Source organism: Pteropus medius, unplaced genomic scaffold, assembly GCF_902729225.1.
Source record: "Pteropus medius unplaced genomic scaffold, Ma_sr-lr_union100, whole genome shotgun sequence".
Taxonomy (NCBI): Eukaryota; Metazoa; Chordata; class Mammalia; order Chiroptera; family Pteropodidae; genus Pteropus; species Pteropus medius.
This window is the reverse complement of record NW_024348242.1, coordinates 6,499,038-6,515,387: the sequence shown is the minus strand read 5'-3', so window position 1 is coordinate 6,515,387 and position 16,350 is coordinate 6,499,038. Positions and strand designations below refer to the sequence as shown.

The 16,350-nt window shown below is 50.0% G+C and overlaps 1 protein-coding gene, 1 long non-coding RNA gene and 1 pseudogene across 3 annotated transcripts in view; 2 read left to right on the top strand and 1 right to left on the bottom strand.

Moving 5' to 3' along the window:
• LOC120616105 (uncharacterized) overlaps nucleotides 1-3,315 on the top strand; it is a 25,793-nt gene extending 22,478 nt beyond the window's left edge. Inside the window, exons 4-6 of one of the 2 annotated variants that reach the window (XR_005656487.1) lie at nucleotides 699-902; nucleotides 1,591-1,825; nucleotides 2,371-3,315. This is a non-coding gene — a long non-coding RNA (uncharacterized LOC120616105). Of the gene's footprint in view, nucleotides 1-698; nucleotides 1,826-2,370 lie in introns of both variants that reach the window. The other variant, XR_005656485.1, reaches the window with a different exon arrangement.
• ALDH2 (aldehyde dehydrogenase 2 family member) overlaps nucleotides 1-16,350 on the bottom strand; it is a 26,944-nt gene extending 10,594 nt beyond the window's left edge. Inside the window, exons 1-7 of the mRNA XM_039879464.1 lie at nucleotides 16,193-16,350; nucleotides 7,534-7,638; nucleotides 6,327-6,467; nucleotides 5,138-5,217; nucleotides 2,619-2,730; nucleotides 1,991-2,119; nucleotides 1,429-1,542 (exon numbers count right to left, since the gene is read on the bottom strand). Of these exons, the coding sequence (XP_039735398.1) occupies nucleotides 1,429-1,542; nucleotides 1,991-2,119; nucleotides 2,619-2,730; nucleotides 5,138-5,217; nucleotides 6,327-6,467; nucleotides 7,534-7,638; nucleotides 16,193-16,318 (807 nt within the window). The 5' untranslated portion in view covers nucleotides 16,319-16,350. The remainder of the gene's footprint in view (nucleotides 1-1,428; nucleotides 1,543-1,990; nucleotides 2,120-2,618; nucleotides 2,731-5,137; nucleotides 5,218-6,326; nucleotides 6,468-7,533; nucleotides 7,639-16,192) is intronic.
• On the top strand, nucleotides 4,661-4,777 carry LOC120616138 (uncharacterized; annotated as a pseudogene).

The following is a 16,350-nucleotide window of genomic DNA, read 5'->3' as shown; positions in this document are numbered from 1 at the left end:
TGCTTTGTGCACATTAAGTTCAGTCCTCACGACGACTTCAGAAGTAGGGGCGGCTCTTTGCCTTGATACAGAAGTGTGGGAGCTGCGGCTCAGCGTAGTCAGGTCACATGCTGGAGTCACACAGCTGGTCAATATGGAATCAGAATTCACACTTGGGTAGCCCGAGCCCAGCACCGGTTCAGACCCGCTGCCCTGCCTCCTTTCCACGATGTTTTGAATGTGGCCCCTCACTCCATGAGGACAAAGGTGGAGTGCTTCTCACCTCCGTCTCCTCAGAGCCTGGCACAAAGCCGCCCCCGTACTTATTTGTTGAATGAACACATGTGTCTCTGTCAGGACACCATCCCCTCTGTGATTCTCAGTGTCCGCTTTAGGCATTGATTTGGGTGGTGACTAAGCAAAGAAAGAACCAGGACCTGACAGCGTCATCTTAGTCACTGTTCTGCCCTCCCGGACGGGTCCCTGCGGACAGACTGAATGTCTGAAGATGTCTTTACCTCAGGAGGGGCGGGTAGGGGGAGCTGTTCAAAGATGACATTCATGACACTGTTCAGCCGCCTTCCCTGATGTCATAAAGTGAAACCTTCCAAGAATTCAGGGGTAGGAAAAAGCTACCTCTTTAGGAGGAATGTGTCCCAGCTTTCAAGGACATTATGTTTAAGGAACCACAGGCATCTTATTGGTCTTTCTCTCTCCAGGACCTGGCACTTGGAGCCGCATGACAACAGCCCCCACTCAGTCATTCATTCGCTTGCCCCGGGGCTAGACTTCCGCTGAACACTTCGGGAGTTTTATCCCACTCACTCCATCCCTGTGAGGTGGGCGCGGTTATCATCCCATTTACCAGATGGGGAAACGGAGGCTGCAGGAGGCCAAGTGACTTGCCCAAGGTTGCACAGCTGGTAAGTGCTGCCGAAACCATTGATTCCAAAGCCCACCACTGCCTTCCCCACGACACTACACAGACAGTCTCTGCTGCACAGACGCTGCCATCCTCGGAACAGAGCCTCAAGGACATTCAGCGACTCACCCCATGTCATAATGGCAAGGCGGGAATAGGAACTCATATCTTTCCGAAGCCCATCCGTGCTCTTTAACAGCCAGCGCAGCGCTGGTCAAGGAGCCTGACACGGCCCAGGTGCTTTGACCTTGGGCCCGTGGTCAGCCCTGGGCTATGTGAAGTCTCAACAGTCCGGCTTCTTTGTTCCAGCCCACTCCCCCCACCGCCTCTGACCGCGGCGGGAGTGTCAGACACCTACAAAGGGCTCCACCCTGCATACTCTTGGCACACTCACCCGGAGGTGGTCCTGGGGCGGAACTCCCATACCCGCCACGCAATACCCAGAGGCTAATAACTCCTCATCCTTTTAGGACAGTGGGACCTTGAGCCAAACACGCCACCAGCTTGAGGTCCGGGGGGTACCTTACCTCAGTGGAGCCTGTGAAGGCCACTTTATCCACATCCTTGTGGGAGGCAATGGCAGCGCCAGCCGTGGGGCCAAATCCAGGAACTATATTGACCACGCCAGGGGGAAAGCCAGCCTGTGTGCAAACAGCCAGGGGACACTGGGCATTACTCTCCTGTTCTAGAAGGCCTAGAAGAAGGAGCACGCATCCTACCCAGAGAGGCCAAGGCCAAGGCCACCTGCCCAGGACACGGGTGAGCAGAGCAGTCTTCCGGGGTACCTACGCTCAGGAATTCCAAGGGTGCAGCTAGGAACCTGCCTCGCAGAGTTCCCTGGGGCTGAGGCCCTTTCCCTCAGGGACTTCACTCGGAACAACTTCATTCTTCAAAGAGGTCTTTGAAGCCCAAGGTATAAAACAGGTAAGATGGGGCCTCTTTGGCTGAAGTGTGGTGGTAGGGGGGCATTTAGCCCCTGCTCGACAGAGACCGCCCCCGTCACTTTGGGGCCCTGAGGCCCCTCCCCAGAACTCCTTTAGAGCCAGCCTACACAAGGGCATTTAGAGGTCAGAATGGACATCCACGTACCTCCTTAACCAGGTTGGCCACATAGAGGGCAGTGAGTGGGGTCTGCTCAGCCACCTTCATCACAACCACGTTTCCAGTCGCCAAGGCGGGGCCCAGTTTCCATGCTTGCATCAACAGTGGGAAATTCCACTGTAAGAAAAACACACTCCCGAAATCCAAGCTACGGAAAGTGGCTCCCCAGAGAGTGGATGCAGCGGCAACTTCTCGGAACCCCCGTGTGCCCCCCCCGACTCAATCATAGGTTTAAGACAGATGATGAAGCAGGCGACGGACGCAACAACAGCGCCTCACGTACATGAGCACTTTCTCCGTGCTAAGCCGTCACATTCAACCCTCCCTTCCTCCCAAAGATGGGTTCTGTGTTCACTTCTGCTTTCTAGGGCCGGACACCCAGGCTTAGGGGAAGAATGGCTTGCCGAAGGTCACAGACTTCATGAGGGGCAGGGCTGCGACCCGAACCCAGGTTGGCTTTGTCAAAGCCCATGTTCTCAACCACTAGCCAGGCCAGGCCACCCTCCAGCGTCGCCCCACAGACCCTCCCCCCTGTGCGATGAGCCTGTCAGAGGTCGCTGCCTTTCAGGGCTCTCCTGAAAAATCTTCATTCATTCATTCCGAGGCTCCCACTCACCGGGATGATCTGCCCGCACACGCCCAATGGTTCGAGGCGGGTGTAACTGAAGAAGTCTCCATCGATGGGAATGGTTTTCCCATGGTGCTTATCAGCCCAGCCAGCATAATAGCTAAAAAAGAAAGTCCAAGCTTCATCAGTGGCTGTCAGGGACCCCTATAAACCCTGGCAGAAAGAGGACACTCAAACTGTCCAACTGGGGGTTTCTGATAATTGCCCGTGCTCTTGGCTTGTTCCCAGAAAGACTGTAACTGCTAAGGTCACAATAATTCACTCTAGGGAACTAACTTCTAAGTCTCAGAATCACCTGGGATGCTCGTAAAAAACACCAAATCCCAAGCGCTTACTTCTGACCTACAGTCTGGCTCTAGGGGGTGATACCCAGGAATCGGTACTTTTGATAAACATTCAGATTTATCTATGACTGTTGTAGCAGCTCAGCACCATAGCTTAGCATCTGAGAACCACGGACTGGATCTGGCGGAAAAATGCAAAAACATCAAACAGCTGGCACTTCCTCTGTTCAGAGCACTGTACTAAGACTGAATAAACGGACACCAGAAAAACAAATCAGCTGGCCTCTAACCCTTGTAAAGCTTATTACCTAGACAGACAGGGACACAAGTGACAGAAAAGTATAGCAAATTAGAGCTGTGGAGAAAAGAACATGTTTATAGTATGTGACGGTTAAGTTTTCCAGGAAGTAGAAAAAATGAAGGCTAGGGGAAAGATGAAATATCTAGGGTGAAAGAAAGATCTTTGAAATGAGCATGTCTGGCAAGGTTAGCCTGAGACCAAAGTTTACCAGAGTTTGAATAGGGGTTTGTGACCCTGGGGGAAAAAATAGCCAGGGAGTTGCCAGTCTATACAAGGCACTGCAGCCACCCAGGTCTGCATTACATGCGTTTTGCAGGCCTCAGAATAGTTATTTAATCAGCACAAAGGCACACTGCCAAAACCCAGGAAGGCGTGGGGCTCTGCCCGTGATCCACCAGGCTACTCTCTCTGGGGCAGAGTGAGGGTCTCGATTTGGGCACTGTTGACATTTAGGGCTGTACGATTCTTTACGGTGGATAGCTTTCTGGTGCATTGTAAGATGTAAATTTTAGCAGCATCCCTGGCGCCTACGCTCTAGATGCCAGTAGCACCCCTTCTCACCTAGTAGTGACAACCAAAAATGTCTCCAGAAATTGCCCACTGTCCCTGAGTGACCTAACCGCCCTGGTTGAAAATTGTTATGTTGTCCAACCCCTACTTCTCTGGTACTGCTGCTGCCTCTCCACCTTCAGTCACATGGTCACAGGGAAACAGCCATTATTTGCACAATGATCGGTCTACCCGGCCCACAGGTGATCAGACTCAAGGCCAGAAATTTGGCATCAGAACTAAGGGACTGCAGCTTAGTCAGGCTACAGTCATGCATACAGAAGCAAGCCCAGCTGTGCGCAGCCAGGTTCCAACATGCAAACTAGCCCTGAAGGAGGTAGAAAGAGGAATTTTTTTATGACCTGTTGCCTTTTATTTAAAAAGTGTTGCTAGTCCTTCCTGGGGCTCCTATAACAAAAACAAACACGAAATGAAAGCCTCTTCCTGGCCAGAGACAAGTGGTGGGGACTGGGGCTGGGGTGGGCAGAGACTCGGTGGCCTTCTGGATTTAAGAGCCCTGACTCCGTTGCCCAAGTTAAACTGAATCTCTGTTACTGGCAACCAAAGAGCTCTCATTGCTCGCCTTGTTTTTCTAGGTCACTAAAATGTTTATGATCAAACTAACCCAAAGCTAGGCGAGAGGAAAGAAAGAAAGATAAGAACAGAGAGAGAGAAAATGGAGAACAGAAAAACAACAGAGAGAATCGACGAAACCAAAAGTTGTTCTTTGAAAACATTCACAAAACTGACAAACCTTCAGATAGAAAGAAAAAAGAGAGAAGACGCAAATGACTCAAATCAGAAATGAGGACGTGGTTCCACAGTGTAGCGGTGAGCACGTCTGCTTCACACGCAGAAGGTCCTAGGTTCGCGCCCCAGTGGAGCCACGGTCCATGGTCTACGGCCATGCCACCCTGTACGAGCCCCGATGACTGATCTCGGAAGCTAAGCAGGATCGGGCCTGATTAGTACTTGGATGGGAGACCACCTAGGAAGACCAGCTGCCGTAGGCATAAATAATAATAATAAATAATATTAAAAAAATAAAAAATAAAATCAGAAGTGAAAGTGGGGACATTATGATCGACCTCACAGAGACAAAAAGGATTATAAGAGAATACTATGAACTGAAGCCAACAAATTAGCTAACCCGGATGATACAGACAAATCCAACTCACACTTAAATTACCAAAACTGACTCAAGACGCAAGAGAAAACATTTATGACTGAATTACATTTTCAGTATTGAGGGATTTTCCCACGAGATGGAGTCTAATATGTTTATCCTTTACATGATTCTGGTTCTGCCTCCCTAGCAATACTCCCTCTCCTCTGGCACAGCCGAAACAAAGAACAGGAAGTCTGAGCCCCACCGTAAACATTTGATGACCTTATTCAGATCCATCAGGTAGGAGATGATGTAGGGCTTGCCATTGTCCAGGGTCTCCAAGGCCTGAGAAAAGAGAATGGGATCAGCACAGACATGCCGGCACAGGAACGAGTCAAAGCAAATGGGTGACAAGCAGCAGAGGGGCTCAGCGTGGACCGAGAGGGCTGGTGGCTACTTTGTGCCACTGAACGCCATGGCATTTCTGGCTCATTATCCCTCCCTCTCCAAAGGTGGGGAGAATGAGGAGGGGAATGGGAGGAATGAGGAACCAACTTCTCATCTAGTCATTTCACAATCACATTTGAGTTTCTGTTCTATGCCAGATCCAGGAGCTGAGAATACAGAGACAAACAAGGAGTTTTCAGAGCAAAGAGCCAGTGAGGAAAGACACGAATCATCAGCAATCACAAGCATTAAGAGCGCTATAAAGGAGAAGGCCAGGCTGCCCAAACCAGTCTGAGAAACTCCAACATGAGAAACACCCTTTAGGCTAGAAGCTACAGCATATGTAGGAGGTGACTAGGCAAAGTACAAATGACAATGATTAGAAGAGCAGCCCAGGCAGAGGGAACAACACGTATAAAGGTCCTGAGACTCAAAGAAGCTTGGCAGTCAAGAAGTTGAGGGAAGGCAAGTGAGCTGAGCCGTGTGCGAGGGCCATGGTCCAGCACAAGCTGGAAGATGGAGCCAGACCAGGCAGGGCCTTGAAGACCCTGCTCAGGGAACAGGACTTTATCTTAAGGACATAGGACACCATGGAAGGCTTAGGAGTGGAGCACCATGGTATAATTTGCTTTCTAGAAGATTCTCTCTGGCTAGTATGTACAGAACAGATGGGGGAGAGGTGAGGGTATTACCTTCTAGTTTCTTCCACCTCTGGCAGCCAAGGAGAAGGCTCACTACACAGAGGGGCTCCAAGAGAGGTTTCCACTGCTGAGGATCCCTCTCCTGGGAAGTCTCCCCATCATGGCTCCCCTGTCTCCCCCAATCTCCTCCTTTCTTAGCCAAACCCACTATATCAAAGGAGATGCTGAGAGGCTCCTCTGGTTGGTGTAGGGGCACACCCAAAGGTGTCCGGCCTATGCCATTTAGTTATTTATCAGCCATGTGGCCCGTTCCTGAGTGTCCATGGGATGCCCTGAACCCATTCACCATGTGGGATGAGAACTCACTGCCAGGTAGGTCCGGTCCCTCTCGATCAGGTCAGCCAGACGGTTCAGCAGCTGGCCCCTGTCTGACGCATCCATGCGGCGCCAGGGCGAGCCCAGCTTGAAGGCGGCCCGGGCAGCTTTTACTGCCCTGTCCACGTCTTCCTGGAAGACACGCACCGAGGCAGCTCAGGCCTTCTTAACAGTAACCGCCTCCAAATACCCCACTGCCACAGGCACCCACAGGGGCTTCAGCCGGTGCCCGAGCAGAAACCCGGCCTTCACAGTCCTTCCCGACCTCAAAGGACTGCGCCTGGCGAGCGTTACTCTCCAGAGTCACAGAGGGAATGTACCCAACAGTTTCCATTTCCATATTTTTATTTCAAAACCCGCTAGAGTTTTGGAGAGAGAGGCACTCCAGAGTCAGAGCTTAGAATTTGACCATTTTTCCCTTTCTAAGAAAGCAAGCCCCACGAACTTAACCAGTCCTTCCAAGATGACTGCAGTCCCCAATGAGTGCAGGCGTACCCAGCTTCCTTCTCCTCCCGGAAGCAGTGACATCAGCCCAGCGGCATTTTTCACGTAGGGAGATGTGTATCAGGAGGTGGAGAGCCCGGTTTTCATTAATATTAAACACATGTACCATCAGACTACCCTATAAGCCAGAAAAGTACTCACACTTGCTTTTAGCAAAGGGAACAAGGCCTTACATGTGAATGTAGAAGACGTTTTTAAAGCAAAGGGCAGGAGGCATTCTTGAATTATTTTCAATGCTTTTTCTATTGTAAAAAATGAAATTCTTACTAAAAGTCCAATTTTTTTAATTTTAAAAATTACTATTTAATTACTATGAGCATATATAACTCGAACACAGTATACTACCAGAGCTAGGTCTCAGGAGACCCAGATTCTACGGAACAAGGTTTCCATCCAGCTGTGCATCTCTCTCCAGGTCTAGAGAGATTAGATTTTCTCAAATTCGATTCCAAGTCTACAACCCACGACTGTGCAAATTAGTGAATATGGGTACAGTCTAGCACCTTTCTCTGCAAAGAAGAGTTTCTGTTGATTCATTTACTCAGAATTTTTAATTGGCATTTTTTAGTTACGAAAGTAATGTACACACAGTAAAGTTTCAACCATATGAAAACACATAAGATAAAAAATGAAATTATCCTGGCCCGCCCCCACCCTGCTCAGCCCTGCCCCAAGGTAAGTCACTAGTACTCACCTTGTCCCCTTCAGCTACCTGACAGATGACTTCCCCAGTGGATGGATTGACAGTGGGGAATGTTTTCTTGCTGACGGCGTCATGCCACTCGTTGTTTATGAAGATCTATAATGAGAAGGCAGAAAGTTCTCAGGACCAGCTCTAAACCCGAAACTGACCACCAGCTATGTAAAAAAAAAAAAAAAAAAAAAAAAAATCAGTGGTATGGATTAGCTTCAGAGATGTGTGGCCTTGAGGTTGAAAGCACAGGCCTTGGAGACAATCTGAGCTCGACTGTCCACTCTGCTAACTGACCTTGGGTAAGTCCTTTGATCTTTTAGTGCCTTGGTTTCTTGGATCAGAAAAATGAAGAGAACCTTCCTACTTTATCAGTTATCTGTATATAATGACGTGTAACATCATTTCGAAACTTGGTGGCTCAGAATGACTCACTGTTACCTCTTACAGTTGTGTCCATTGATTGGTCTCAGCTGGGAATGGCCCTCCTGAGCTCTCTAGGGCTTATACATATGGTCGCAAAGTGAGGGCACCTGGGACTGGATGTGCACGATGGCTTCTTCACTCATGTCTGCTTCCCATGGCTGCTTGGGCTTCCAGAGCATATGGCAGGTTCGGGCTAGTCAGACTTCTCATTCGACAGCTAGCTTCCCCGGAAAGAGCGTACCAGGAGATCCAAGCAGAAGCTGAAAAGGTTCTTAAGATCTAGCTTTAGAAGTCACAGGGCCTCATTTCCGACACCAAATTCCATTGGTTAAAGTGTGTCACAGGCCACGTCCGGATTCCTTGGGAAGAGCAGCAAGGAATTGACAGCATCTTTTCTCTACCACACCGGTGCACGGGGTTGTTGTGAGAACCGAGTTGGATTATTCTTTTGGCCATTCAGCAAATATTTAGTGAACACCTGTGATGGGCCAGGCACAGTTTTAGGGCTGAGGACACGGTGGAAACCAAACCCAATAAGAACCTTTCTCTCATGGGGCTGGCACTCTGGCAGGCACAGAAAATAGAGAAGCAAATCCATACACAAGGCAATCCCAGACTGCCTTGCTAAGTGCAAAGGAGAAAAATCGGATCCAGAGAGGGTATGAAAGGGGGGAGGGCAGAGAACTTTAGCCGGGATGGCCGGGGAGGGCCGCTGAGGAGCAGGCATTTGACTTGAGCCCTAAGCGATGAAGGGAGCCATGGAGCAAAGCCCGGAGCTCAGCTCATGCTGGAGCCTGAGATCTCAGGGCCAGCAGGACCCGCAGAGGGCTGGCCCAGCTCAGTGGTCAAGAGCAGGGGTTGAGACGAGAATCTGGATGAATTCTGGCACTTCTGCGCCTCGTCGTGTCATGTGGGGCAAAGCACGTCACCTCCCCACGCCTTCGTTTCCTCATCTGTAAAGTGGGAATCACCACAGTGCCCCTCATAAAGGGACAAGTGGTGGCCCCAGGTGCTTGCACCGAGCTTCGCATGGAATAAGCGTGCAGTGCTGACGGCCGTGGTGAGCGAGCAACATGGGAAGGAGCCGGTCAGGAAGGGGCTCCCAGGGGTCATCTTCCCAGGCTCACATTTGGCTTGCGGCCAGTCCCCCGTGGTTGTGTAGCTACCTTTAAGAGGCTCTTGGCATTGGCCCGAGAACGTAGGTAAACATCGGTCAGGCTCTTTGTAAATATGTGTTTGTGATTTCACAGTAGTTGACATTAATCTTGAGGGAAACACACCTTTGTTTTTCGCCCCTGCAGGAGGGGCAGGAGGGCTGGGAAGTGAGTGACTGGTAGTATTCAGTGGGGGGAATGGGTGTGGCAGAAAGAGTTTGGGCCCAAAGCCAGGTAGACCTGAGTTCAAGATGGACTTGGCCGGGCGGGGGCCAAGCCCCCCGCACCCTTGCTCCCCTCTCTGAGAATCAGCCTCCTCCTCCTGGCGAATGTGGAGGAGAGAGAAGTTCATGGGAGGCGCAGAGCTAACACCCAGGGAGGAGGAAGGAGGGAGGAGAGCTGGGCACAGGCTCTGCCACTATTTGCTGAGCATTTGTTCCGTTTGCCACTCTGAGTGCAGGCTCAGGTTCCACGGCCTCACCTCCGACTGCTTCCCAGAGGCGCCTGAGGAGAGGCAGTGGGCGGGGCGAGTCTGGCTGGCCTCACGCCGTTCCATCTCTATGGTTTGCTCACCGCTCTGCCGCGGATTTGAGTTTGAGTTTTTATTCTGGATGCTGGAAAAAGCATTGATCTCTAAGCCAGACAGACCTGTGTTCAATCTCAGCCCTACCCCTCACAGGCTGTGCCCTTGGGCCATCCCTTCACTTGGAGATGCTTCATCAGTCTCTAGGGATAATGCACCTGGGGGCTAATGTGAGGATTAAATGCAACACCGGGTATAAAGTTCCCAAGCCAGGACCCCACACACAGTGGGTCTCCCCGTTGCAGTGTTCTAGATCTGTGGCTCTGTCAGGTTAAATATTTCTAAGAGCCAGGGCCAGGTAGGTCTGCATATCAACATACTAAATTAGTTTGTCCTGAAAAAGTTTTAATTGTTATTTTGCAAATATCAGGAAGGGTGAAGCAGAGAAGTGGGCCAGTCTGGTAAATTCCCACTGTCCTCATCTCTTCCTCCCCGGGCAGGGCCTCACTCTTCCCCGGATCTTAGACTCGAACCCTGGAAAGACTACTCGCTAGCATCCACCTGCCTTTCAGAGCCCTGCATTTGCTGGGTCCATCTCCACAGCTGGATTTTTACGAGTCCATCCTCCGTTCTAACCGATAAGATAATCCTGGGTTTGCAGGAACCCGGAATCGCCCTTCTACTTAAGAGTCCCCGTTTCCCTTCTCCTAGAGCCAGACTTCAGTGGTCTCCCTACCCCTCCCTTGGCGAGGCGGAGTGGAGGATGCAACTGTCCTCAGACTGAGCCTCTGCAGAAGTTCTGCTTCAAGTGAGGAGAGTTTCCCAGCAACTTCTCTTGAATAATCACCATGATGTATCCAGGCCAAATGCTGCAGAACTTCCTATCCAAAACTCAACGCTGACTTACATAACATGCTTAACTCGGCCACCCTGGGCGGGACGGGGGCGTCCTCCCAGCTCACCCTTCCTCATAGTTTCTAGAAGCAGAGCGACACCCTAGCAACCTCAGGAATTGAGGTTTTGGAATATGGACTCTTGGCAAAACTCATAGAGCTTTTCCATCAAAATACTCTCTTTTATATATATATTTAATAAGTACGTCTCACTTCGTTTTGTAAGTCGGAGTCACTCATCCACACAGCAAGTTTTAAGTGAGTGCCATTCCTGGCCCCTGAGCCCACGTCCTGGGGAAGAGAAGCCCAGTCAGCCGGCAAACCAACAAAGTGAGAAGTGGAAACAAACGGGCCTTGGGGCCAGACAGTGCCAGAGGGGGACCTGAGGGAGAGCATGGTGACAGGAGGGACCAAAAGGGCCCCCGTGGCTACAGGGTGAGGGTACGGGTTGACCAGAGGGGGCCCTGGAACTGTGCCGGTGCTGGGGTACCGGAGGGAATGGGCAGGCAGGGGGCACGGCCATTCTAACTGGGGATCGCGGACTTCTATTTCATAACTCGCTTTTCTCAGTAAGTTTGTCTTAGACGACATTCCACAGGCAGATCCGCCACATTATTTTAAGCAACACAGCATTCCTCAATACGAACCCAACCACCACTGATTTAGCCGTTACCTAGAAATACACTTTCGGGACAAGTTTTCACCGTGCCCGACAGTGCTGCTGCAGCAAGCATCCTTCAGCATCCATCTCTGCAAACGTGGGGCAGATGAGAGTGTAAAAGTTCGAATCGCTGAGTCAGAGAATAACATGGTCCTTGGCTACCTCCAGCAGCTTGTTTTCTAGGCCGCGGCGATATTCCAATGCCACCTCCACCCCATGGCAATGGATAGGCATTTTCTGTCCACGGTCCCCAATAAAAGGTTAATAACTTTCCGTAGCTCCAATTGAAGGAGGCAGGGCACATTCTAGAAAGATTTTTGTTCGAGCTTTAATGCATGAAAGAATCAGGGATCTGTCCCTGAGATATGTTCGTTTCCCCAAAAGTGAGTGAGTAAATGCTGTGGTTTTGTATCCTGGGGCTCCTCCTGCGGGTGCTTCCTTCTTCGGTGGCAGTTACGCAGCTCATGTCCAGCAGAAAGCACATGCCACCTTTTGTACCACAAGATCCGAAGGAGAAAAATTCCTGATGAACACAGAATACCACGCACATTCGCACTTTCCAACACAATCATCTAGAAACCTCTGGGTTAGTCTGGGATCACAGCCAAGGACGGCCACCTCCCCCAGACTTGCCAGAGACATTTTGGCACCTGAACCTCTAGCTCTTCCCTCCTCTCCCCGTTTCCCAGAGTTTTTTATTCTGTGTTCCTGGATTGTCAACACCTCCAAGGTGAGAGAGGGCTGGTTGTAGTATGGACTGTTTGCCAGCGTATTTGGCAACCTCTATCATGCTGCAATCTCTAGTTAATGTGAACTTGACTTCCCTGAGCCCTGGTTTCCTCGTCTGTAAGATGAGACAGCAGTAATACCTGGGCATAGAGTTGTTAGTAGGATGCAAGGTAAAAATGTAGGTACAAGTCTTCAGCATAGGGCCCGTTCGCAGTAATCATGATTATCGGATCAGGGGATACCGACGAATGTCCACAAGAAACACATCTGGTCTCTACTTGACCTGATGGCCACAAGCGTTCTTATAGCCCAGTCACTGTTAACTCAGCATGTTGTCACAGATTCTGGGTGGTGCAGGAGGTATCGAACAGCATTTGTGCTCCTTTAAAATAAACTCGTTAGAAGCAGAATTAACCAAGGCGAGGCCAGGGAAATCCTCAGGTTCTCTATTGCGTCTATTATTTCTACAAAGGATCTTAACATTCCTAAACAAGCAATAAAACCAGTGTAGGGATATTTCGCCTGACTCATTTTAGCACAGAGCCACCCCAGAGCACTGCTTAAACCAACATAGGATTTGACAGCAGTACTTATCTTCAAGGCTGGGACACTGGAGGGCTGTCGCTTTCTTTTTTCTTTTTCTATTTGCCTACCTGCTACTACTTAATTTTAAAGAAACAAAACATTTACATTTAAAGAAAGCGAAAGTCCCCTTTAACTGCCACCCACAAGCAGATTCCCTACACTTGCCACCCTCACTTCCAGGACATTTTTATATATTTCACATGGAGATATTTTTATCTACCTTCGGTGTAAAGTTTGTTTGGGGTAGTTTTAATTAGTTTCATATCATATCCTCCCCCTCCAAAATGTTCAGCTCTGGCTAATTCATTGTAACTACTACGTGCTTAAAACTACTCCTTCCTGTAACTGTAACATATGTTTTTCCTCTCTTTCCCCAGGGAAGGCAAGATGGCTTATTTCCTAGGTTTTTACTAATATAAACTAGTGACAACAAACATCTGTGCTTGCCTGTGTACATTTCCAGCGAGTTTCTACCTCACGGACTTTTGCAATGCTTGGCTTTTTGTCCTGAGGATGCACTACTATTATAATCAGAATATTCTATGTAGGGAGATCCTTTCTCAATTCTCTTGTTTGTCAGTTCTCACTTTAGTTCCTGAATGTTGTGGTCAAGAGGCTAAGAACAGCAATAAACACAAAAATTTAATTCACCCCAAACTCCCATCAACTTTACCACAACCTAAGTCACCCCTACAGGAAACAAATTACAACTACAATGGCACCCACATAAAATGAGAATTATATCACTGTCAGCCCAGCTGTTAAATGTAAGGCTGCAATAAATATGGAGGCACCGGCAGCCGTGAGCCAGGCACTCGCTAAGAGCTACACAAGGATGACCCCACTTCGCCCCCACAGCAACCCTATGATTGAGATAAGGTTTTCACCTACAGATGGGGCTGTGCTGAGGTGCGGAGTCAAATAATTGTACCACCCTCCATATCCCCCTCTTCCCTGCCTTATTTTCCTCTATAGCACTGCTCGCTTCGGGCCAGCTTATTTGTTTATCTGGCTACCTCGCAGGATACAAGCTTTCCACGGGCAGGGATTCTTGTCTGTTGGGTTCATGGGAACTGGGGGTGCTGAGGAAATGTCTGTGGAATGAACGAACCCACCTAAGCTGGTACTAGCGAGTCTCAGGCAAAATGGTATCTAACAGTATTCTCATCTTCATTATTACACCCGCCAGCATGAATTGGTGATGCTGAAGTTGAAAGTAGGAGCCACACGAAAAGAGATCCCACACAAAGGGATTCCTTTGCTGAAACCAGTCCCTTGAGTTTTCCTCCGAGTTGTCTTTCCAGATGTTAATGACTCTCTTAAGCCAGGGTAGAAGAAAAGAATGAAAAATGAAAATCAGTTTCCTTAACAGAAGTATGTCCCTGAATCCCACACGGGACGAGAAATGTTGGTCTCCTGGAAGCCTGGCCATCATCAGCTCCCGGTGCCTGAAATCTCCCTAATCCAACCAAGTTTACCCCACCCTGTGGCCCCACCCAGGCCAAGCAGAAGTGAGAGAACCACAGGAAGGTGGACCAAACCACCCCGCTCGACTTCTTTCGGGTTGAGAGATAGAAGTGGGAAGCAGAAGACCTACTGCCTGTGCCTACCCGCCCCCAGTCAGGTGAGACACAATGAGCTTGAAGTGCAACATCCCCTCAAAGCCCAAACCTCCCCAAGGGTCCTCAGCAGGAAAACCCAGCCAACAGCCTTGGCATTCTTGCCAGCAGGATGTGCGACAAAAGGACACTGGAAACAGTCAAAGGAGCTCGAAGAGGAGTTGGTCCTAGCATGGTAGAAGGCTCTGCCATCCTTGGGAAGAATAAATAAGATGGAAAAGTACCAGCTGAGAAAGATAATGCAGATACTTTGTTCATTGAGACAAAGCTTCAGAACAGTAAGTGCTAGGATCTCACTCACTCTCACATACACACCCACTCACAAATGCAGAAAAATGTCTGCAAGATCACACACCTACCTGCTAACAGTGCTCTTGAAGGGCATGCAGCAGGTATGTGGGAAATTTTACAGTACTCCCTGCATTTTTATAGCGTGAGTACTTGTTACTTTTATGATCTCCAAATATCTGTTAAAGAAAAACAGCTGTAGGAAGAATTCACTCTGCTCCCCCAACTTAACATTGCAACCTGTATTCCAGGACTCAATTGGGAGAACAGGCCTGTGTGTACATTCAGACCACCCTGTGAGCACCAAAGAGAAAGATCTTAATTAGATCCTGTGGCCACAAAGGCTGGTGGCGTCAACCCTTTTCCCTCGAGGATATTTCTGCTTGATCTTTTTGATGTTCCAATCTGTGAAGCATGAACTCCTCATTAAGCAGCCTACAGAGGGAACAACGGTTACTGCGCTTTTGCCTTGTGTTATACAAGGCAGATTTTATCTTTTGTTCTTCTCTTGAAAATGACCATTGGAACATTCTTTAAAATCACATCGATCTGCCTTTACCCATCACCTGTGTGCAGATTTGCAGCCCAACTCTGGGCCAGACAAGCAGGTGCACTGTTGAAAGTAGTCCCCTGGGGGCCCCTTCTCCAGTACCCGGTCAGCAGTGACCCAGAGTTGCATCAATAGCACCACGGGATGGTCTGCTTAGGGGCTTCCTTCTGGGACTCCAGATATGATCCACAACTTGGTCACTGACTTCAGTCTTTAGGCAGGTCACTAAACCTCTGTAACTCAGTCTCTTCATCTGTAAAATGGACATAGATAATCACAGTACCCACGAGGCTACTGTAAAGGATTAAACAGCAAAACAGGTAAATGCTTAGAATGGTTCAAAGTCCCTGCACAGAACTAGGAGCTGTTATTTCTCTCAGCGCCTACAGGAGTGCATAAGATCCTGTGTGACAAAGGGCATGGCCGTCTACCCCGGCTCCCCACTTCACAGAAGAACAGGAAGCTCAGAGAAAGGCAGCAACCATACTTGTTGCACAAACAAAACACTTTCATAACCACTTCCCTCTCCGAATTACAGTACTTTACCCACACCCAAAGATGGAAAGAGAGGACATTGCAAAATCTCGACTGAACAAGAAATCAGCCGCTGGGAATCAGGGTTATCCTGGAAAGACTCGGACCCTCCTTGGTTTGGTCAGAGAGACCCAGCTCCTGGGAAGGCCGGCACCGCGGGGGGATTGGGGGGATGCGAAGGTTCCCCACCCTTTCCCAATTCCCAGCAGTGGAAGCGGCGTGGTGAACTTTGAACTGAGAACGCCTTTTGTTGTCTTTGTTTTTCCTTTTCGGAGAGACTACCAAAGAAAAGCCTGAAACTCCCGCAAAGCGGGACCTGCAAAGACGTCCTTTGGGTGGGTGATGGTGAAGGCGCTACGTTGACACAGGGGCAACTAAGAGGCCTGAAAGCCGAGGACGATGCGGGGGAGAATGGAACCCCGAGAGCTGGTGCCGCGGCCGCGCGGACGGACGAAAACCCATAAATGACCAAAGTGGCAGTTGGATGATGGAATGGGGTCTGCCAAAGGCGGCGAAGGGGGCCAAAATGCCGGCAGGGGAGGAAGAGAAGATGTGCGCAAATACCAACGGCAGCAAACCCCTCGAGCCCCAGCTGAGTAAACTGAGGCACAGAGAGGCCCCAGGGCCTTCGCGCCCAGCGGGCTCCGTACCCTGCAAAGAACAAAGCGCCGGCGGAACCGGGCCAAGCCGGCGGCCTCACCTGATTGTAGAAGACCTCGGGCTGCTGGTTGGGGGCCGGCACCCCATGGGTGGCGGCGCCCGACAGGAGGCGGCGGCCCAGGCGGGGCCCGAGGCCGGCGGCAGCGAGCGCAGCGGCGCGCAGCATGCTGCGGGGGGAGCGGGCGTGCGAGATGGCGC